Source organism: Pyxicephalus adspersus, chromosome 1 (assembly GCF_032062135.1).
Source record: "Pyxicephalus adspersus chromosome 1, UCB_Pads_2.0, whole genome shotgun sequence".
NCBI classification, from domain to species: Eukaryota; Metazoa; Chordata; class Amphibia; order Anura; family Pyxicephalidae; genus Pyxicephalus; species Pyxicephalus adspersus.
Window position 1 is genome coordinate 150,370,425 of NC_092858.1, and position 24,167 is coordinate 150,394,591.

At 37.4% G+C, this 24,167-nt stretch overlaps 1 protein-coding gene across 1 annotated transcript in view; it reads right to left on the minus strand.

The window, feature by feature from the left end:
- The window catches only part of LOC140344185 (LHFPL tetraspan subfamily member 7 protein-like), a 116,015-nt gene that overhangs the window by 64,184 nt on the left and 27,664 nt on the right, over window positions 1–24,167 (minus strand). Inside the window, exon 2 of the mRNA XM_072431176.1 lies at window positions 4,283–4,421. Within this exon, the coding sequence (XP_072287277.1) occupies window positions 4,283–4,421 (139 nt within the window). The remainder of the gene's footprint in view (window positions 1–4,282; window positions 4,422–24,167) is intronic.

The window sequence follows — 24,167 nt, forward strand, 5'->3', positions numbered from 1 at the left end:
CTGCATGTATACAAATAACATTTTATTAATATACATTTTAAAGGAAGATATACTGTAAATATGTGTGTATGTTCCACCATCACTCAAAAACACATTTAGACATTTCAACCAAACTTGCCATACATATGACTGAGACTCATGTAGGTGCACCAGTCATCTTTGTACAGTGCTAAGCTATATGTCAGAGCTTTATTTGTATGTGTGTATGTCATCACTAGGAAATGCACGAAGACATTTCAACCAAACTTGCTAGACATATGACTGAGACTCATGAGAGTGCACCGCTGATCTTTGTACAGGGCTGTGCTATATGTCAGAGCTATATTTAGTGATCACTAGGAAACGCATGGAGACATTTCAACCAAACTTGCCATACATATTACTTAGACTCATGTGAGTTCACCAGTCATCTTTGTACAGTGCTGTGCTATATGTCAGAGCTATATTTGGATGTATGTGTGTATGTCATTACTAGGAAATGCATGGAGACATTTAAACCAAACTTGCTAGACTTATGATTTAGACTCATGTGAGTGCACCGCTGATCTTTGTGCAGCGCTGTGCTATATGTCAGAGCTTTATTTGGTGATCACTAGGAAACACATAGGGACATTTCAACTAAACTTGCTATGTTCCATCATTACTCGGAAACGCATTAAGACATTTAAACCAAACTTGCTAGACATATGACTCAAACTCATGTGAGTGCACCGCTGATCTTTGTACGGCACTGTGGTATATGTCAGAGGTATATTTGCATGTATGTATGTATGTATGTATGTGTGTATGTATGTATTGCTCAGTGACAGTGTGCCTTTTGCTTACCTAGTTTTTTTGTACTCTTTTACAAATTTCTGGCCTGTAATAATGCCTTCGAAAAAACGTAAGGCATTTGGCCAAGTGCAATCAAAGCTAAAAAAAATTTCAGAGGAAAGGAATAGAGGACTTGCCACATTGAGCAAAACACATCTACATCTAGAGCTTCAGACACAGTACAACAGTGTGACAACCAAGTACAGGAAATGAGAGAAAGAGCTACTACATCTAGAGCTTTACAGACAGTACAACAGTGAGGCACTGAGTACAGGAAATGAGAGAAAGGGCTACTACATCTAGAGCTTCAGAGACAGTACAACAGCGTGGCACTGAGTACAGGAAGTGAGAGAAAGAGCTACTACATCTAGAGCTTCAGAGACTGTACAACAGCGTGACACTTAATACAGGAAGTGAGAGAAAGAGCTACTACATCTAGAGCTTCAGGGACAGTACAAAAGAGTGAGGCCCTAATACAGGATAAGAGAGATAGAGCTACTACAAATAGAGCTTCAGAGACAGTACAACACCGTGAGACCCAACTACAGGATAGGACAGATAGAGCTACTACATCTAGAGCTTCAGAGACAGTACAACAGCATGAGACCCGACTACAGGAAATGAGAGAAAGAGCTACTACATCTAGAGCTTCAGAGACAGTACAACAGCATGAGACCCGAGTACAAGAAATGAGAGAAAGAGCCAGACGATCACAGACTGCACAACATTTTAGCTTAGCATTGGAAGGATTCCACTATGATCCAATTAAAGACTACTCGCAGCATGCAAGTGTTACCATCCGAAAAATGGATATGGTTTGTAGTTACTGTCAAGTCAAGAAGTTTAAATCTGTGTCTCTTGGTATTTGCTGCAAAAAAGGGAAAGTCAAACTCCGCAAACTGGAAACACCACCACAAGAACTTTGGAATTACACATCAGCAAATACCTCTGAGTCAAAGCATTTTCTTAATAACATCAGAAAATACAACTCATGTTTCCAAATAACATAACTCAGCACCACATCAGTTGCTCAACAGCCTGGATTTCCATCCACATTTACGGTGCAAGGGCAAATTTACCATAAAGGGGGATCGTTACTGCTGCCAGATCAACCACCAAAGTTTGTACAACTATATTTTATTGAAAATGAACTAATAGAAAGTGACCAGAGGTGCACCTACATCTCAGGAACAAAATTTCAGATTATCTTAACGTTACAAAGGGTGTTTCATGAGCACAATGTTCTTATTAAAACATTTAAAACAGCATTGGAAAATATGCCATAATTTAGGCTTTTTTAATTTAATTGTATTTTAATTTAATTGTATATTGTACCTATATTTTTAAAACCTGTAAAAAAAACACTATAACTTTATTTTATTCCTTTTCCTGTATAAGATTGCAATGAATAAAAACACGGGCAACGCCGGGTAATCAGCTAGTAACATTTATAAACAAAAAGAGATTCTTCCAGTGTTGGAGCATATTTTTTTCAGTTGGGTGGAGATCCTCATGGTATTTGTTCTGAAGCTGATTTACTTGTATGATATTCATTGTAAATATTTGGTTGACGTGATAAACAGGGCTAAGAGTTAAAAAACACAGGGAGAGTATAAGGAAGGAAGTAAAGAAGAAAGAAAGGAAGAAGCGAAGGAATCTGAACACATAAACTGTGCATTATGTGTTAGGTATAATTGTAACAATTTTGCAGCATAAACCTATATACTACATAGTTTTGATGTTTAAGTGATACACTTTATTATGATTATTAATATATATATTATAATAAAATTTACTCACGAAAGTGGACGTTTTAGTAACTTTATGATCTCTTTATAAAACAGGGATATTGACATTCCCTCAAAAATTCCTTTGTGGGAATCAATAAATATGGAATGGATCTGGAAGATTTCCACATCGGAATGTTTAATTCCGTTTTATAAATAGAGCCCTATGACTCTGCATTAAGAAATTTCTGACAACATACAGCAACAGTATAATTCCTAGAAAAAAGTTGAATATTTTTCTCAATAAAAGCAGTTTTTAAACCTCTGAATATGACAGTCCAGAAGTCGTTCACATTTAAGAAAAAGATACTTCAGGTCGGAGGAGGAGGATATGCAGGAACATGTGCTGTACCTTTCATTTTATCAGCCTAAGTGGCATTATTCATAAATCTTGTACCATGGATACTGTATTGCAAACTAAAACTCCTATTTGTACACATATTGTTGCATTGTGTTCCTGACGGTCTTCCTTTTAAGATCCATTAAATTCAATCCTTAGATCACACACATTTAGCCTGATTTAATAAAGCTCTACAATGCTGGAGAAGATACACTTGCATCAGTGAAGCTGGGTGATCCAGCAAACCTGGAATTAATTTGTTAAAAGTCATTTGTTAGCAAATGTTTTTAATCCAGGACCAGATCCAATCCAGGTTGCTGGATCACTTGGTTCACTGATGAAAGTGTATCCTCTCCAGCCTTGGAGAAATTTAATAAATCAGGCTCATAGAGTTTCCAACATAACTCTATTCCACCTACATTTGCCCTTGAGGAAGCTGTGAAACAAACTGCAAAACGCGTTGGGTTTACATAATGCATATGAAGTTGGGTGAATTTCTTTTTTTAAAAATTAAGATTTTTATATTAATTTCTAACAATAGGGTGAACTCTTTGAATAGCTTTAGATAACATTGTTTGTCTGCTGCAGGCAGGAGGAGACATTTTTTTAGCCTTTTCTACCAGTGATCAGAAATATTGTAACTTTGATGATTGGTGTACAATAAGTAAATTAAAGAGTATTGCTTAAATCTTTAAACTTTCCATACCAATCAACCTGCTACAGGATAATTTCTGAATTAGTTTTAGGAAAACATTAATTTTAATTATTACAATTTAGTTCTGAACAATAATAAGTGTCCACACTATTAGGACACCTCTGCCGGTAATTACAACAATGTTGTGAATTGCCAAATCCAGGCATAACAACTCCTTTGATTTATTCTTTCCATTAAAGATAAAAATGTATCTTTCTTTCTTCTTCCTCCCTGCTGCTCCATGCAGTGCCAGAAACCAAGAGAGGTAATCTGTACTTCTGATTATTGGGGAGCATGTGACTCCCTTTATGTGACAGTGCTCAACCAATCAAAAGTGAGTCCAAAATCTTGTGTAAGCTTTTATCTTGGCTAAAGAGAGAACTAATGGAACAAATGTGAGGTCACTACTGTATGCGTGTCTGGGGGTCTGCAAAACCAGACCTCCAGACACATGCCACATGTTGGCCATAACTGCCAAAAGCCCTAAACACAAATATATGAATTATTCACAGCCACAACAACTCTGTGATAGCAATGCCTGGTATTCTTTGTTCTTCTGCATCCTTCAGAGAACCAGAAGCTGCCATGCCAGTAAAGGGTTATTCACACTGAAGAAATTATTTTTGTAAACCTCAAGTAGAAAGTTACCTGCCGCTGTCTGCATGTATCCTGCGAGCGTACACAGCCGTCTTTCACACAAGCCGCTGGGAAGAAACAAGGTCACGATGGCTAGCAGACAGCTCATAACCAGGAGAGCACAACCTCCAGAACACAGCACGGCACTTGTCTGGAATCACACAAAAAAAATGGCTTTATCAGTAAATTATACAAAAAGACTTAAATATAACATGTCAAGGTATATTTACAAGATAAACTATTATTACAGAATGTACCTACAATCTATACTGCAAATCAAAGTGTGAACCAGTATGGGCAACATGCAGCTCTTCACCTGTCCAGGAACTGTGTGTCTCACTATGTCTTACCAACCTCCTACATAGCAGGTATCCAGGTAAACTGACTCAGAACAGGTAAAATGATGTTATGTCTGAATACCCTCATGTCGGTGTTTGAAAACCTCTGATGAGAGGTAAAAGCAACGTCTAGGCTATATGGGGGTGAGTGAAATATGCAAACTTCAGCTAGCCCCATTTAGTCACACATTGTGCAAACAATTCCCCTGTAATGACTCTGCCTGGAGTTCCCTTTAAATGACAATACCACAAGGACTGGTAATTCCCCATCTGTCTCACTCTGTATGAAACAATATTCTTAGTTCATCCAACTGACACCTGTTCACACCTTTCTCTTAACATTTTTACCATTGCATAATTCTGTAGGTGACCCTAGTATATAAGACCTGAAAAAAGTATAACATCATTGGTAATTAAAGCAGGCCTGTGCTCATAAAAAACGCTTTCTAATAGATTGCAAATTTTGTAAGTTATTCAAAGACCTGAAAGTTCATAGTAAAACCAGCTGATTGTGTATCCCATGGTGTCTAATTACTGAAATGCCTCCATAACTGGTCATGCGATCTCTGGAGAATGGGTGGATTAAAGTTAAGATTTGCTGATTTTTCCCTTCAGCAGAAATCTTGGTGGCCTAACACCTAGCAATAGGATGGACAAAACAGAACATGTATGTTAAAATGCACAAGATACAACAATTTTTAGCATACTTACGTGCTGTATACATTTTCCAAAAACATAAACCGATTTTTTTTAAATAAAGCTATACGCGATAGCTGATAATAACATATGTAAACCATTTATAACAAGCACAAGTAGATATGTAGAAACAAGCAATAGCTTGTTTCCCAATTGTTTGGCTTTGATGGACCACAGTGTTAAGTCTCTGGACCAACAAGTGCACAATGCCTAATATCAGCAGTACACGCCATGCACACTCTAAACCTCATGTGGTTTTAAAATATCTCAGAATTAAATAGCCAATATGCATTAAATTCACACACTGTTAATTTAATCTGGTATCACATCCATTAAAGATTACAATAGCAGTGCTTCTCTGGGAATTTATTTTCAGCTTCAGCTGGGTGGACAGCCGTAGCAGGGTGGTCAAAAAGTGGTAAGGTAAGGTGTCCAGTAAATCCAATAATTGTGTGGGCTTTCTACTACCCCCCCAATACTTTGCTTCAACTTTTTAATATCCTCCACCCTTGGGTACATCCCATGTTTCTTATGTATTTGTATTAGATCCCAACTGCCCAGTGTCAGTTAATGTGAACAAACTTTTCAGTCACCACCCAAAAACACCCAGGTGGTTGCTGAAAATTGCCTGGATAAGAAACACCAAGACACTTATTTACCATTATTTGTGCCTTTCTTTTGGATTTAAAAAAAAAAGCTTAGGCAGAAGGGTAGCAATAGGGAACAGAGGACAACATTCTGATAAAATATCACAGTGGAAGTTTACAATCTTGCCTCTCTATATGTGTTAAAGAACACTTCTCTATGAAATATGCAGTTTTATATGTGTATGAGGACTCTCAAACAAATATTTGTGAATGCTAAGCATGTTTTCTTATTGTGGATCTATTTTCGATTTAATGATGCTTTAAACCACATGCTTAGTCTGCATGTGGCAATGGTAGAACAGAAACACAATGCACAGTGAAAAAAAAAACAAATTACAGAGAATCATCTCTGCTCCCATGAGGATAACAGCTGGCTCTTCCTTTCCATTCGAACAAAAATCCAGAGAACAGCAAATGTGATGATATCAGAATGACACCAAATTGGTTTTCTTATACAACCGAGCCAGCAGGAAGTCTTGAAAATGTCTTAACAACTTGACCCACACTGTTCAGTGGCAGGTAATACAGTCTGAGGATATTGTACTGAATGGATCAGGAAGTTCTAACCTAACACATCAAAGACCAAATATTCATATCAAGATTAATTAGGATATAATGTTCAACATTATAATGTATAGGAATTAAAAAAAAGGCAAGCAAATAACTAAAAGAGTAATAAATATTTGTTGGAAAGCAATAGAAACACATAAGCCTTAATTTGTTTAACGTGAATATACAGGCAAATCCTTAACATTTTGAGATCGGATAAAGCATGAAGAGGTTCAAACAGGTAATTTTTTGCCTTCTAGATTCCAAATTCTAGATCCTATTGCCCTTCACTTCTTGTTCCTGATAACTGTAAATTTCTTAATAGTCTAGGGAAAGCCTGATGAAGGGTTTAAGTCCTCCAAATCTATCTAGAAATAAAACATTTTTATATACATGTAAAAGCTGCGTACACACTTGCAATTTTTGTCGTTGGAAAGGATCTTTCACGATCCTTTCGAACGACAAGGGAGTGCACGATGCATGAAAGGTGCTGTACATACAGCACCGTTCATGCTCTATGGAGAGGGGAGGGGGAGAGCGACGGAGCGGCACCCTGCTGCGCGCTCTCCCCTTCCCTTTCATTAGGATCGGCTGTCGTCCATCGTCCGTGGATCCGGCAGGACACCGACTGTACACACGGCAGATTTTCGCCCGATAATTGGCCGATGCCGATTATCGGGCGATAAAAATCTGACGTGTGTACGGGGCTTTATACATGTAACCCCCAAGGGCAAATTTTAGCCAAATTGTTGCTTATCTCCAAGAAAATGTTAAATGTAAATAACTGTAGCCCAAAGCTACATTCCATATAGCAGTGTTTCTTAACCTTATTATGGTTAGGGGGGAACCCTTGAAATAACTTTTAGGTCCTTGGGGGAACCCCCACTATAATTACTATATCCACAGCTCACAGTACATTAGTGTGGTGGACAGTAGGAAGAATCCCTCTTACATTGTTGGCCATTGGGAAGAATTTCACCTTTACTGATATCCAAAAAGATTTTTAGGGGTATCAGACCTGAGAGGCACAAACTGCTCTTTTCTCAAGGAACCCCAAGCAACTTCTGGAGGAAACCTGTTTGAGAAACGCCGCCATTAAGGTCTACATAGCACATACCTACCCCTTGCATTTGGACATGCGCATAAAAAATAAAACATAAAAAACTGGTGAAATTCACAAGTCCTTTTTTTTTTACAACTACTTTTCATTGATTTGTTTTTTTTTCATCTTTTATTTTGCCCATAGTTCAGCTTTAATAGGATTAAGGTTTCAATGTTGCACTTGTAACTTATTAAATGGGTATACATAACATCATGTAAATATTACAATGCTATTATTAGGTTTGGTTCAGATGTGGGCTAAACACCAATCCATGTCAGGGCTGATATATGTCAGAGGATGAAGGTAAAGAACATACAGCATAGAAAATGATATTAATTGTGACATCAATGTGATACTCCAGATGGTGATGTAGAATTTCCATAGGCATAGTGCAATTCACTGTACAGAAACCATAAAGGACTTGGCTGACATACGACTTTAATATGAGGTATCATGAAAATGTAAAGCACTGCTTCTGAGTTTATTGATTTTTTTCTTTTTTTAATTTATTTTTTTGTAAGGGTGTATGTGAAGGTCACTGCTTAGTTAATATCTACATCACACAAATCCAATATGTACTGAATCTTAAGCATTCCCTAAGAGAACACTTGACATAAAAACAGTGTTGTTTACTTACGGATACAGTGAATTCCATTGTGAGTAAATGCTTTTTCTGGCTTGCTTTGCTACTGTCCTATTTTGTTGTGCTGGATTGCCTAAAAGGTGAAAACAGCCACAGATATCTGATTAAAGCGGACCTAAACTCCACATTTTCCCTTTCCATAAAAGGGTAGACAACCCTAATATGAAAGGAAAAATTTTAATTATTTTTTATTTTTTTAAGTGGAATTCCAGGACGACGCCGGACCGGATCATGGGAAGGACCAGGGCCATCGAGGGATCTGCAGGATTAAAGGTAAGTGCACTTTTTTTGTTTTTAATTTAGTTCTGATTTAATACGTGGTCAAAAAGTGTGCATGTTGTATGTTTAGCACTTCCAAAGAGAAGTTCTTTCAGAAAAGAAGAATGCTATTATAACAGACTGCAATGACTATATACAGCATATACTGGGAGGCAAGACCACAGAAAATAGGAAAAGGCATTTATTAAAAAAATGCACTATATACACAAGGTCAGGAAATAGAATAATATACCAACCACAGTGAAAAACCCCATAATAGATCACACATACATACAGGAAAAAAATTCACAAATATATACAGAAGAGCAGCAAAGTGAGAACCAATAGCCAGGTAAAAAAGGAGCCACATGATTAATACATAACAAATACAATAAAAGTCAATATACCAGGATGGACAAAAATCAGCAACAGGATGTGCTCAGGACAATGTCAACCCAATCAAGTGCCAAGGAACAGAATCAGGAGCACCAGTTTTCATAACAAATGGAGATTGGACCACTCCAACTTTATGAAGAGAGATTAGTTTCTGAATGATACCAATAACCAACATGTGCAGGAGTTTAGATTTGCTGTCTCCTGCATTGGATGGAAAAAGGTGGTATGCTACACCTGGCCAATATAGTGGGTGCCACATTAGGGCATATGGAATATATTGTTAAAGTAAAATAAGCCCTATCACTGGTGTCAGTAATAATAACACTCATCACTGCTGTCACTGGCAGCAATAAAAACCTTCTGTATCAGTGAACTTGGCCACAAACATAATTCCTTCATTAGTGTTCAGTGGTGATTACATTAACTACTAAGAAATGGTGGTCATTGACAGACTGTATAAACAGTCACCCCATTGATGGAGACCTCCATGTCACTAAAAAATACCTTTTCTCTCTGCCAGCCGTAATTGGTGGTTTTCTATTTTAAAACTCTGGTTAGGCTGGAAAGAATAAATCAACAAATAGCATATTTCTGTCTTAGGATATGCTGGCCTTGCACAGATAGATTTTGTTGACAGGTCTGGTCAACAGAAAAGTTTTCAGCAACTATATAGCATAACTGTCTACCAAACTGAATAAAAGTTGGGAATGGATTGTTTAGGTAGGGCCTAATGCAACATTATTTTGCTGCATATTCCAGAAGAATCAAATCTAAAATGATGTGGTCAGCTACAAATTTTTAGAAATGTGGTTGGTGACTAAAGGGAGTAGAACCAAAGTTACCCCCAAAGTAACAGGTTGATAGCTCATTCCGTTATCAATTGACTGGCTTTTAGAAAAAGAAAAAGGTTACGAAAGAGCAACAATTTATTAGATATTAGACAAAAACTTAAAAAAAATCCATTCTAGGGTAAACATAAACAGCCTATTGTGTTATAGGGAGAAGGGGTAAAGGTTCAAAGAAATATGAGTTACAGGTAAATCATCTCAACTGCCAACATTTTCTCACCCAATCAGTTTCTTCAGGGGAGATTTGCGTGAGAAAACACAGTAATGACACACTTCTAATAATAGATAAAACGTAGTATAGAAAGAATATGTATACAAGAATGAGCATAAAGATATGTCCATTTATATGATATAAAAATAATGTTATTCCTTGGGGTTCAGTATTGGAGAGAAAATAAACTGAATGTACTGAAAAGGTAATGTACAATATCTAAATCTAGCATTGTAAGGTGAATACTATTAACAAAATTATGTGTTATATTTAGTGGTAAATGTGCAGCATAATAAATATATTATACACAACGTATGACCAAATATACTGTAATTTGGGTAGTGCCCATGTCATGTTGTCCCGGCTCCCTCTCTGGGGCATGCTTTATCACATTGTGAAAGCCCAATGATTGAGCACAGAGAGCTAGACAAGACCTGAACACATGGCACATAATTACCACCTGCCCAGCAAACATGGATTTCTACAGGGATGTCAGGCCTGGTTAAAAATCTAACTCCTCTAAGGTTCTTTCTGGTGTTTATGACCCAATACTGCGTCCCCAAGGTAACCATGGAAACCGGCCTAATGGAAACCTCTGCACCCTCCTTATCACTGATTAGGTAATAAATCAGCCCTTTATGCTCGGAATACAAAATAAGTATTTATATCAGCTATTGATCTCGTTTCATTTTTCTCTCAGTGTCCATAGTCACATTTTGCTCCATTTTTCATTTTGCAAACCTCTTTTACATCTGCCTTTTGCCTCCAGTTCACAGTTTGCTGAGCCAGTGCATACCACAGCCTGTAGAGACAGTGTTATCGATCGTAAACGAATTCCCAAATGCCAAATCGTGAAAGCAATTATATTCTCTATACCTTATATTTTATCACTATGCCTTGTCTATTTCCTTACAAAGGCCACATCCCTAATAGAGAGTTTGTTCACAATACAGAAAGGTTGACTGGCAGTCATTTATAGAAAGCAGACTTACCTCTGAGGACTACAGGCTACAATCTTATCAGAAAAAAAGTGGCCTTACCTAGAGGTAAGGAAATATAATTTAGCTCTTTTGACCCCACCCTTCCTATATAGGTCTACAGCAGTGTTCGCCAACGTTTTGGAGCTCACGGACCACTAAGATTACAGACTTCGGACTGTGCATGCGCGGGAAGCCATGTGTCACTCAAAGGGGAAGAAATCTTCCCCAGCGTGACGTCATAATGCCAGAACCTGCCCACAGAGTGAGTGTGGGTGGGTTGTGTCTCTGGACCTGAGCCTGCGATGCATACGGGGGGCATGGTCTGTGGCTCTGCACGGTGTGCTCCCCAGCGGGGTGTTTCTCCTTACCCTGCTAGGGGGCGCACCGGACAGAGCTGCAGACCACCAAATTTTTCTCTGAATGTCGGTTGGCTCCATAAGCTTTTTTAGGGCTGATACATAGGTCCAGTCATGTTGCAGACCCTATTCACCCCTTTTGTCAACAAGTGTTGGGTGGAATGTTCTATGTTTTGTAAAGTTTTAATAAGTGGCATCCCAATATTACTGCTGTCTGTAGCATTCTCCAATGGGTTCAGGAAGGGTTGGGCACTTGACATCCTGTGCTCCTGTAAAGTGAGTTGACCAATTCTCGATGGATGGGCCACAGGATAAGTCTTTAGGGAACAGCAATGGAAAAAGAGTGAGTATAGAAGAAATAGTTTTATTATTACTACTGCAGGTCAGTTTGATTTGTTATTCGTTGCCCAAGCTGGACTTAAAGGAAGGACTGTAAAGTATTAACTATTGCATATGCATTTTATATATGTCTTGGTCAGGTATTCATTAGCATAATGTTGATGTATCGGGAGTAGTAATTGTTACCAATTTCCATGATGAGCTGACTTTAGTTGGTTAAAGATATTCATAACTGTCTATACAACATAAAATATGCCTATGGTTCCCTTATAACAACCAACTAAATGTTAACATTTCCCACCTAGTCCCTTGAATACTTTTAAAGCCTGCATATGTGTAGGAAAACAATATTTTATTAATTATTATAATAATATTCAAAATTAAATAATGTACATTTAATTAATAAACATATAACTTTTAGTTTCATGTTTTCCTTCTGTTTATGTAATAGAAATACATAATAAAAAAAAACACAAGGACATTCAGAGGTCTTTAAAGAGCGTTTCAACACTGATGTACGGCGCATTCCTCTCTGTGCCAAAAGTAGACTATAAATCTGAAATTTATGGTGAAAAGCTAAATTACTGCAGTGTAAGCTGGACACCGGGGATAGGAGTTGTAGATGTATATACAATGACAGCTTGAAGGATCCCTAAATGTAATAAACGTATTACAAGTATTCAAAAGACCAACTAAAAGCAGTCCCAGATATAAATGGAAAAAAGTTTCCAAAGCTTGCTGAAGCTGGAGATATGTCAGATAAAACTGTACTCCAGAGGGCATGTATTAAAACCTTTTGACAGCCTAGTTTGCCTGTAGTAGGCTGTAAATGGCTGATAAGAAAGATGAAGAACCTGTGATAGCCTTCATCATTTATTGGCAAGTTCAAAAAACATATTTTTTATTATATATTAGAATAATTACATTTAATACTTTTCATACTAGATTATTTAATGGAAAGAAATCACTGATGTGCCAGACAATGCTGCTGATTGGTGAGTGTTTTAAAGTGTAAGTAAAAAATAAAAAAATAAATAAAAAAAGAAAAACATTCCAACGTTTTTTGGAAAAAATAGAAGATGAATTACTGTGTTAGAAGATACTTGGGGAAAAGCTGCCATTCTCCTTGTTCGATTTGTCAGGTGTGGCCAACGAGGGATTACTGTCTTTGAAGACATTATATTCTATCTGCAGCAATGGCATCAAAGATCACAATCCTATGTGATTGAATAAAATCTGCATAGAATAAAATGATTGTGTTGGGAAGCAGAGCTGAGAGTACTGAACGTGTAGAGGAATGTGTAAAGACGTGTTTAGTCAAATCTGTGTACATTTTATATTTGATATTTCTGTAGTTCCAGCACAGAAATATTCCAGCATTCCAGGATTAAACTTTTGACATTAGGCACAAAAGAAAAGAGTATACAGAGTTGTTCTTATAACTTTCCTCTTTGATCCACTGAAACAACTCCATGTTGAAATATTTAAAATTTTGTTTTACATTTGTCTTTTCCCATTAACACAATGGTTTATCAAGGCCAGGGATATCTTTCACAGTCATTATACAGTAAAGTGGATTGCCCTCATTAGCTGTAATGTACAGGCAGATCTGAAGTCTACTTTCTCTGCATATTGTTGAAAGAGTTCTAGAAGCACCTGCTCCATAATCGCTCTAAGGTCCAGTCCATTAAATATTCATTAAGATAAATATTTCAACACAAGAAACACCACCTACATTGCTGCCCCACTCAGTTTGAGTTAATTGTTTTATCTCCATTATGGTCAGAGCAATTAGCAGTGGAATCTCCACTCCTGTGATGGCATCCACTAATGAAATCCTTCCATATACACAACAGTTGTATATAGTAGGAACACTATTATTACTCCCTAGAAGTATCAAACAAACAGCACCCTCTAATTTGTCATTGTATTCATGTTTATTTTTCACTTTGTTCAGTCAAATATCTTCTTTTTGTGTTCATTATTTACATGATTTAGCCACAGCCAGGACAGAATAGATATTCCACCTGATCTTTTTCTTCCTTTATGTGCAAAATTAATTTAACAATTTTAAATGATTTTCACTATTGTTCATTACCTTGTAATGCATTTTTTTGTACTGTCAGGGACTTTTGGTATTGATATGGCATTACTAAGCTACTTACTTAGAATACCAAAAGAATTTTAGGGGTAAAAAAATGCAGACACATTATGTCATATTTACCACAGTAAAATACCAAAAATGCAAACTTAAGGAGGTATTTTACCCTTATGTGCATACTGCAGCAGAGGTATCAGTCAAACAGTTCCCACCAATACAATAGGCATATTTTTATCTTTTTTTTTTTTGTAATTATGTTAATTTATCCCATGCTCCAAAACTGTGCACCTGCAGGTGTGCCTGGATATTTGTTTGAACAGATACCACGATCACTAAATCTATAATTGCGCATTTATGACTTTCAGTGTGTAGGGTGCAGTTCTATTCAGCAAAGCACATTGAACATCCAAGTGTATCCTTTGTGCCTTCTGGTTTTTTTAAGGTACGCTATATTTAATGTGAACAAATCAGCATATACAACTGTCTTTCTCAACCCTTGAGGAGCCAATAAAATACCTTTCAGGTCCCGGAGAATCCCTGCTAAAACCACAGAAGGTCAAAAACAAGTTTTATTGGTCAGTGGAAGGAATAACCCCACTGACTCTCCTAAGTGGCACTGCTCACAAAACAATAAGGTCCCCATCACATGGGAGGTCAAACAGCCAAAGCTCAAGGAAAGCTCTAGCAACCTCTGGAGGAACCCTGGCTGAGAATTATTATTGTACATGTTTTACATTTATCACTGAAATGTGTATGCTAAGGGCCACCACCAAAACACATATCCTTCAGTACGCATTTTTTCTTAACCATTTTACCCCTGAGGAACCCTTTAAATAACTTTAAGATCTCAGGGAACCCCTGCTAAAACCATATGAGGTCAATGGAAAAAATATACCTTTTATTGGTGGTCAGTAGAAAGACCCCCTTAAAGACAGGTTGTGATCACATGGAAAGTTATTCTGCCAAAGCGAAAGGAACCTTCAGCAACCTCTGGAGGATTCCTGGTTGAGAATGAATATTGTTCAGGTTTTACATCTATCATTGAAATGTGTAAGCTAAAGGCCACCACCAAACACATATCCTTTAATATGCATTTCCCTTCCATGTGTTACATTTATGAAGTGGTAGCAATGACACTAGTGTTTTATGGGACATGTAATTGTGTAATTGTGTTAACTTAAAGAACAAACTACTAGTAGTGTAGTGAATGTTCACTTAACTCAGCAACTAAGATACAACTATATTAAATGCAATTGTGCAGCCATTTGCTAGCACAAATCAAATATTCCTGATATGATTTAATAAATCAGCCCTATTGTGACACTGGAGCAATTCTCCAGAGCTACAGAAGAGCAACACTTGTCGAAGGTCACTCAGCATGTTTGACCCTATCACCCTAATAGGCAAAACCATACGCTAAAAGCCTCTGACACTTGCTAGATAAACTGTTGATTTCTGGGACCTATGCCAGACTAAAGATCTGATGTTATTGGGTCTGGCGTCCAGTGCCAGCAGCTAATATGTTGAAACTGAACTCTTCTACAAAACTGATGAGGATTGTCTGCATGGCAACTGGGAACATCACAATGGAAGGACATGCAGGGTTTTTCAGCATGCTGGATGGCATCCGAAATAAAAATCAGTATAAAAATCTGCACAATTTGATTTCCACACAATTCAATGAAAATTAGAGGTTATGAGTTCATGGAAGTAAATTTCTTGGATGTAATATATGTCCCCTTTTTTCCGGTCTACAGCAGGCGTGGGAAGGGGCAGGGAAATCTTTTCCTGTGTCTGATTTAGCTTTGTGCGTCTTCCTTGCTTTGTTGCTCCATTTCCTGGCTGAAACCTCCATTTCTTCACCCATCCTCCATAATGACACAATGTATTATGACATCTCAGGACACAAGGGAACCATATTTCTAGTGCACAAGCAACATAAGGATGCACCTGCTTTTTTTTTCTAAAAGTAAAATCAATGTACTTCAAAATATAATGCATCTGGATAAAGCAATTATTCATTACACTTTTCAGCAAAAGCTTGTCATTTTACAAAAAGAGAAGTCAGAATTTCCAGTAACAAGACTGAAAAGGTCACAAGAATTGTATGAGGATACATCTGCTGACTTTTCAGATCAACTGCAATTTGCTGCACAACAAGAAAAAGTAAACGTGTAGCTTGTGCAAATTAAAGTAACACTCCAGTGTCACCTGTGAAAATGTGTTGGAAAACTGAACACCTAAGCTACTGTATAAAAGCCTGCCATGCCAAACGCCTTCCCTCCAAGCTAAATTATTCACCGATGTATCCTTGATGTTGGTATTTTTCTCCTGAACCTCAGATTTGTCAGCTCGGTGTGACTTAGTCATGGTAAGCTGACCACAGAATAGGCTTCTTCCAAACATCTGATTGTAGGTCATTCTTATGTGATCATTACTAAGTGTTAAAGAGTACCAGTACTGTGGAAGATAAGCGCCAAAAAAATCAAGCAGGAGACAAGGACATTACCATTATTATTCACTGGGTCACTGCAGCTGATTTTACCCCATGACTGACTTACAATATCTTGTTTTGCACTGTGCATGAGGCCATTTTGTTAGGGGAGCAGGACATAGCTTCCTTATGGCAGAGCTAACTTCATTACTGACTGGTTAAGTAAGTAAGCAAGAGTAAGCAAGAAACAGCAGGAGAGGTATAGGAAGGGAGGATACAAAGAATAGATGATGCAGAAGCAGGGACAGTCTTTGTACTATAGGTCTCCAGGTACATCTTTCTCTCCAGTAAGTAGAACAGTGATCAGCACAGTAGTGGCATTGCCAAATTGTCAGTCCAAGTCTGGTGAGACCAGGAATTAGGGGTAGCAGTGTGCACACTGCAGATACACAGCTATGAGTACAAAACTGTGAAAAGGCTCATGGCTTGTAAAATATATTCCTTTATTTTAGCATCCTCCTCCTTTGTCAGGGTTGAAAGAGATATTACTTCAGTCAGACATCGGTTGCTTGATGTCCCATATTTATGTCTTATGATGCCTGATGGTCTGATCATGTCTGCTATTTTTATGAAGGAATTTGAGCCAAGAAAAACTTGGGTACTGCCTTAAAACAATGATTTGTTGATTTTCTTGATTTTCCCTGCAAAATACCAAATATTCAGATCTTTAGTTTAAGTCCACTTTATCAGGGATGGATTTACAATTAGGCTCAGTGGGTGGAAGAGGCCCAAAGGAAGCTTTCCCTTCCTAGCTGTAAGCTATGGATTTTCTCCTCCATCATCATTATTAATATTATGACCTCATACAAACCTATTTATACATTTGGCTGATTTACTAGATGAGTTAATTTTCTTCCAAAATTTTGTTTAATTATGTGAATATTTACTTTTATATTTCTGTTTACTGATTTAATCTACACAATAATTATTATTCACACAATTTATTGTGTGAAGAGTTTCAGCTCTTTTAATAAATCTGCCCAACTGACACAAGTTGGTTAATTTTGGCACCAAGGGTTGTGTAGCTTTAGACTCTAATATTAAAAATCCATATTGTTGATTTGTGAAACCAAGGTTACATTTGTAAAATGTTACTATTGGTATTTAAAAAAAAGGAATTTACTAACTTACTTCATTCACCCATGTCTAAATATGTATTGAGGTTGCTTTAATAAAAAAGTAGGAAATGTGTTGTCTTTCAGTAGCATCCTGTCTACCTGCACTGGCTCCAGGGTCAACTGCACTTCCTAGCTCAGGAAGGGTTTCCTGATAGTGATGGAGGTGGAAAATGCATTTACAATGAGCACTAGCATGGCTGCTTGTAGTCAATATATATTTATATAGCTTGTAGTATATATATATATATATATATTATATAACAAGTGTTGTATGTAATACCTAGCAGCAGACACATTTATATATTTTTATTGATCAAGTTCTAACTATGACATCTTAGCAGTCTATCAACATGGCCGCAAACACTTGACAGCTCCACTTAGTAATCAGACAAAACAGAAACATCCAGCGCTCAGCATCAAGCGTCCAGGGAGATGACGGAATCATTTTTGTTCAGCAAATTCAAAGACAGAAGTGACAGCCATTAGGTTTAATTACCATCATTGTTGGGTGAGCATTATCAGGCAGAGAAGACATGACAGAGGTGCTACTGTTAAATGGTTTTTCAAACATGATATCTGATTGTTCCCTTCCTTAATTACAGCATACCTAAGTGCCATAGATTGTGGGAGGGCACCGCTAAAAATAATAGAGACAGTTTCCGCTACTATTAAAAAGTCCCCTATGCACGGAGAGAGTTAACCTGGTGTTCTGGGAAGACGTGCACCTCCAATTATTATGCAGGTCGCAGTCTGACACCAGGGCACCGGGTACTAAATTCAGTTAGCAATTATACAGATTTCCATTTGTATTATCATTGATATTCAAATTTTAGGTAACCTTTAATACATGCTTTTGCATTACTTGGGTAAAGAAAATATTTTAAAAGAATTCTAATAGAACGCTGCCAGCAATGGGAAGTTCTGAATAGCCATAACATTAAATTAGCCAAGATTAATTAATTTACTGGAACCTGCTTTACTTCCAGTAATAAAAAAAAGTGCATCATGAAAAAATTATAATTAGGTTTTATATTACATTTAACTATTTACACTTCAAGAGTTACATTTTAAAATATTAAAATAACCTACAGACATGGACAATAGGAAAATCAACTTTTGTTGGGTTTGGGTTTTGAGTTTGTTTGTAATTTTTTTTTTCCAAAATTAAATTTACCCTTCACAACTTTGGCTTTTTTGTATATGTTTTTTTTTTTATTGCATCCATTGCTAAACAGTGTACCTTTTGGGAAAACGTTGGGTGAATGTTGGGTAGATGGATAAATACATGTGTAGGTGTAATACCACCATTAATGGTAACATTTAGAGTAATATGATCAACTTCATCATCAACTTTGGCAAAAGTCATATTTTTCATTTTCATAAAATCCTGTAGAAAACTTCTACCCCTACCTGAAAAAAGTTCATTTCTCCTTAAATTTTTTAAATATACTTATGCCCATACTTATGAATTCCACATTATCAGCTTCCAAACCTTCACTTTATTGCTACAGGCTCAGCCTCATGCTTCCATTTTGGTTTTGGGAGCCAGCTGTCACTTTGTAAAGTGAAAATGTACGTGAGAGTAGGGAGAAAGGAGTCCAGAGAGGCTTCAAAAGATCAGCAGCACAAAAGGGATGAAGGGATGTATAAAAGAGAGTAATGATTAAAAAAGAATTTAACCCAGTGCTTTTATGATGTAGATGTTATCGGCTTTAGATACAGCCCAATCACAATTATTTACTATCTCCATCTCCAATGCATTATTTAGTATCTCCAAATACCAAATATGAAAAAGAAATCTTCCCATAATTCTCCCAGTGAACCAAGACCAATTCCCAGGATCTTATATAATTATATAAATGTTCCAAATGACTGATATCTCTGTGTTATTTTTACAGGTGGCAGAAGGTTGCTAGCTCTGATTTATCATGCCATTTTTGAAGACATCAAAAGGGTAAAAGGTCAGAAAGATTCATTAATAATATCTGTCTCCTGTTATCCTCACCAGTTATTGGTGTTGAGAAAATGCAGGAGGCTGAAATCATACCTATGGTATATAGTGTATTAGCCTTCAGTATTGGGCAACTGCAATGGAATGTTGCATAGAAAACAATTTACCTTGATCAGTGCAAATTAACTTTAAAGGCATAAAATATTCTTAACCTTTTTTTATTTAAAGAGTCAATATTATTTTTTCATACTTGGTTTGTTTATTTATATATACTTATGTTGGTATTTTTTTAATGAAAAATAAATATATATATATATTCACTATTTACCAATATTATGTATGGGAAACATAATGTGCAGCGTCCAGGATGGAGACAATTTTGATAATCCACAAAACTCAATAGGGAGGTGAGGTTTACCTACCCCTCTTCTATCGGGCAGCATTCTACAATATAGCAACCAAGAGGAAGATGCTGGGGCTGATGTTCGTGTTGCTTATGCTATACCACATATATTTATATGAAGACATGGCCACTAGGGGGCGCTATTGCTTGAACGGAAATGGTGTAAGCCCTGGGAAGGGACAAGGCGCAGAGTCTAAGCAGTAACTAGGTCTTCTACAGAGCCTCTAGTGGTGATGATGTTGCACTGCTGTTTACTGCCAGGTTGGGGTCCTTGGGCACACCAAGGTACCAAATGACCAGGCAGAACAATGGTCAAGGAAGTTCAGGGTCAAGGCAGGCAGAAAGCAAAAGAGGTTAGGTCACAAGCCAAAAGCGGTCAAATACCAGGGATCCAGGAAATTGACACCAGTGACACAGGGGCCACTGTGGACACAGGGAACACAGGAGACATTGGAAGCAACAGGAGGCACAGGTGACACAGGGATATCCACAGACAGGGAGGAACACTGTATTCATTTGCTCAACAAGCAAGAGCCTGGTACTAATGGAGACATGTTGCATGAACGCTGAGTGTTGTGCTAGCTAGCTAAATAGCCAAGGATGATTAAGAGGCTATTTCCAGATTGGCTGGTGGGATGAGCAAAACTGATAAAGCTTGGGAGCGTAGGCAGACCCAGAGTCTGAACTGCCTGCATGTGCAGGAGAGAAAAGCCTGCACTTTAGTGAGGAAGAGGTAAGTGTGACAAATGTGATAGTAAATGTAATCTGATGAAGCGAATAAATTCAGTGGAACACGTCATCATCTTGAATATTGGTCAAGTTACAGTGCTGTTGTTATGCTGGTGATGTGAAATACCCCTTGTTGCACTGTATTTGGCATATATTGCACAAAAACCTTTGTTTTTCCCGCTGCCTAAATTATTAGAGTACATTATTTATTAGAATCTCTATTTCAAGCAGCATAATTAAGCTGACGTTTATTCTACTTATATTTTGTCTTCCCTGGTTTCCTTTCATTCCATTCCATTACATGATTCTTGAACTTCTCCATGCATTGCCAGCAGATCATAGCTGGTGAGAGATGGTGGTAGGGCACTATACATAGCTTTCTAAAAACACCATAACACCTCTTAAGGGCGCTCAGCTTTGATGCATACAATTGGCTCACTTTTGGGAGGCATTATACATATATCAAAAGTCTTAATGAGTAATGCCAGTCTGGAATAACGATCATTCATATGCAAAATACATTTGCTCACAGGCAGCTGTAGGTAAGCACACAAGGGTGAGTGTCCATGATTGCAAGAAATGGAAACAAATGAATGAAAGTGCTAAGGAAAGTCAGCCTGGGTAAGGAAAGACTTATGTTTATCTGACAACTGAATTTGCCACAAGTATGTTCTGACCATATCAGTTTGCTCAGTGGGAACAAAGTTATTACTGAGGGTACACCATTGGGTTGCTTGCATGTGATTGATGCACTGGTATAAGCTTTCGTAAATCAGGCATTTCCACCTGTAAGAGTGATGACTACAAAGGGCAAGCCTGTAACCCCGAGGCAGGAAATACAGTTGTGTTCAGAAAAGGCAATTGTTATAAGCAAAACTTCAGGGCCCATCTATTACGTTCCATCAATAAGAAAACATTTTGGGTAGGCGTGTAAGCCAAGGAAGAAAATCAATAAATCAATTAGCAAAGTGATACAAATATGCAAGCAACACTGCCATCTTTCTAATGGTTTATAATAATTTCATTGAGCAGATTAGATTGTGCCACCAAGCATGACCACATCTTCTTTCCTATTATTCTTTTCCATCTTCATAGGGGCATATCTGGGGTGTAAATAATTTATTTAAAAATGATCAGCAAGGTTGCACACATAATTACAATGAACATGCATTCATGAACATGCATATATATATGCTTTCCTGTCTTTTCAGTGTGACTCTAATGGCTGTGCTTCATAGTCTTGGTTCTAAATTATAGCAGTCTTGGGAACAAACAATTTGAGAATGATGGCAGATGGTGCAGAGTCTCTGATCTGTAACATGTATACAGCCAGCAAAGTCAAAGGGAAATCAACTCCTGATCGTTCAGGGTCAGAAAGTAGTGAAGGATTGGTGTGCTGGCAGTCAGTTTGCATTTGCAAAAGGAGGTCAGTAATGGCAGCCAACATATTTCTAGGATGACAGATTCCCTTTAAGTTTAAAATATGTTAATGGGCCGTATTAATTAAAGCTAACCTCTGTAAAATATGACTGAACAGTATGCATGAATGAATGTGCTAAACTTTCCAGGGAGTATTAAACTGTAGCTATATCACACAACCAAATTCCTGGCTTTAGTAATCCCTTCAAAGGAAACCATCGACATTTTGGTGCCTTCAATGGCCACAAAAGGCAGTTAACATATAATAAAAGGCTCTAGAGATTAGTTACATAAAAGTCAAATACTATCCAAGGCACTTTTCTATTGGTAGATGTAAAACAATTCAATAAATCTTTCTTTAGCATCAGTTTCATTTTACCCCCTTTATAATCTTAGAATTTTGTATATTTCTTCTTTGGTATGAAAGGTTCTTACTATTGTTGTAATAATGCTGAGGAGATATTTTGATGTAGAATCACAGTATTCCTCTAGACCTCCATTTCATTCAATCATATTGTTCTTCTTCAAGCTCATTATCATTCTGGGTGTTTTGTTCAGCCTCTTGTCTGACAGCTGTGTGATTTACTCTGTGTCTAGTTATTTCCTCCCTGCGCTCCTCATCTGCATTAAAATTCAACATCCTCAACTTCCTTAAAAGAAAAAAAAAATGTCACGCCAATGGAGCAGCCCATCGATAATCCAGACACTGAGTGAAGGCCTCGCCATCAAAGTGGAACCACTGGGAGTTCTTAGCTCTTTTAAAAACAAATTATTGGCAAATCCCTAGTGAGATGAACGGCACAGTACACTGTATTTCCAGCACTGGTTTGAGTAAGGCGATCTCCGCGGATTTCAGGTTGTGCAGCCACTTAGACGATGAGCTTTTTACAGTATTCTCTGGCTGCTGTGTGGTTTGAAAGTAAAGAGAGATCTACATCAAAATTACACATTTCATTTCACGAGGAAAAACTTTTCTTTGGATGCCAGTTTTAAGCAAGTCTCGTGTGTTTCTGTGTTTGATTCACACACCTGGCATTTAAATCTTCAACTCGCAAGGCTTCAACCTGGCAGATTGCACTGGTACATAGAAAGAATGCAAGTTGTCTGGTGTCTAGAATTAATTAGTACATAGCTATATATCTACAATCATAAATAAAATGTCTAAAAATATATAAACATCTTGATGCCATCTATGTGATGTTGCAGTAAACAATATATTTAAGGGAAGCAACGGATCTGCCTAATTTTCCTAATTTGAACAACATGCAAGACAAATGTGGAAACTTAAAATGTTTATTTATAGTATGTAGTGTGCAACAGCATTTAAAGGTGTATTACACATCAAATGTCTTTTACCTTTTTATTCTTTATCAAGAGCACATGATATATTTATCAGCCAATTTTATTGCAGCAACTCAATGCATATATGGTATGAATGCACTAACAAGACAACCTGGTGGAGTTCAAACTGAGCACTTAAATGGGGTAATTGGGTAATGGTTGTTGATGCCGGGTGGGCTGGTGTAAGTGTTACAGAAACTGCTGACCTGCTAGGATTTTCATGCATAACCATCCCTAGGGATTATGGGGAATGCTAGATGTCAGAGGTCTGAGGAGAATAGTCTTTATTTCAGGAAGCCCCTGCACAATGTAATGCTGGATTACAGATCTAGATGGCATACACAAAGTACGCAATATTTTCTTATTCTGGAGTTAGGTTTTAAAAATTTTTTTTGTGAAAAAAGATTTTATATAAAACACATGGTTATAAGCTAGTTATCAAGCTGTTTCTTCTCCATTGTACACTGGCACAAGCATCAATGCATGGCTACTGAAGGATTCTATAATCCCATAACTCTCAGTAGCCATGCAGTCATACTCATAAACTAAGAATCCAAGAGCTCAGCCAATAGTATATAGGTTTGAAGGAAATTATTTACACTCATGGTACAATCTGTCAGAATAAGGTCCCTTCAGTATATATATACTTTTAAAGTTAGAGTTTGTATAGACTGGAGTTGGGAACAGAGGTTACCATTCTTTAGGACATAAGCCCTTTAAAGGATATATTTATTGGAGATGGCACATGGATGGCCAGTGATCTCGCCTGAAGTGATGGCTGCTCACAAGGATTCATATTTACACTCATGGTTCCTTAGATCTTCTTTTGAAGTCATTGCACACACAATGCTGGCTTTGTGGTGCCTATGAAAGGAGTATGTGTCCATGATTGATTGTTCCTTGTCTCTTCCCTGCATGGCAAATGAAGAACAGTGTGGTGAAATGATAAAAAGGTTAGGCTAGCAACAATGAGGCCTG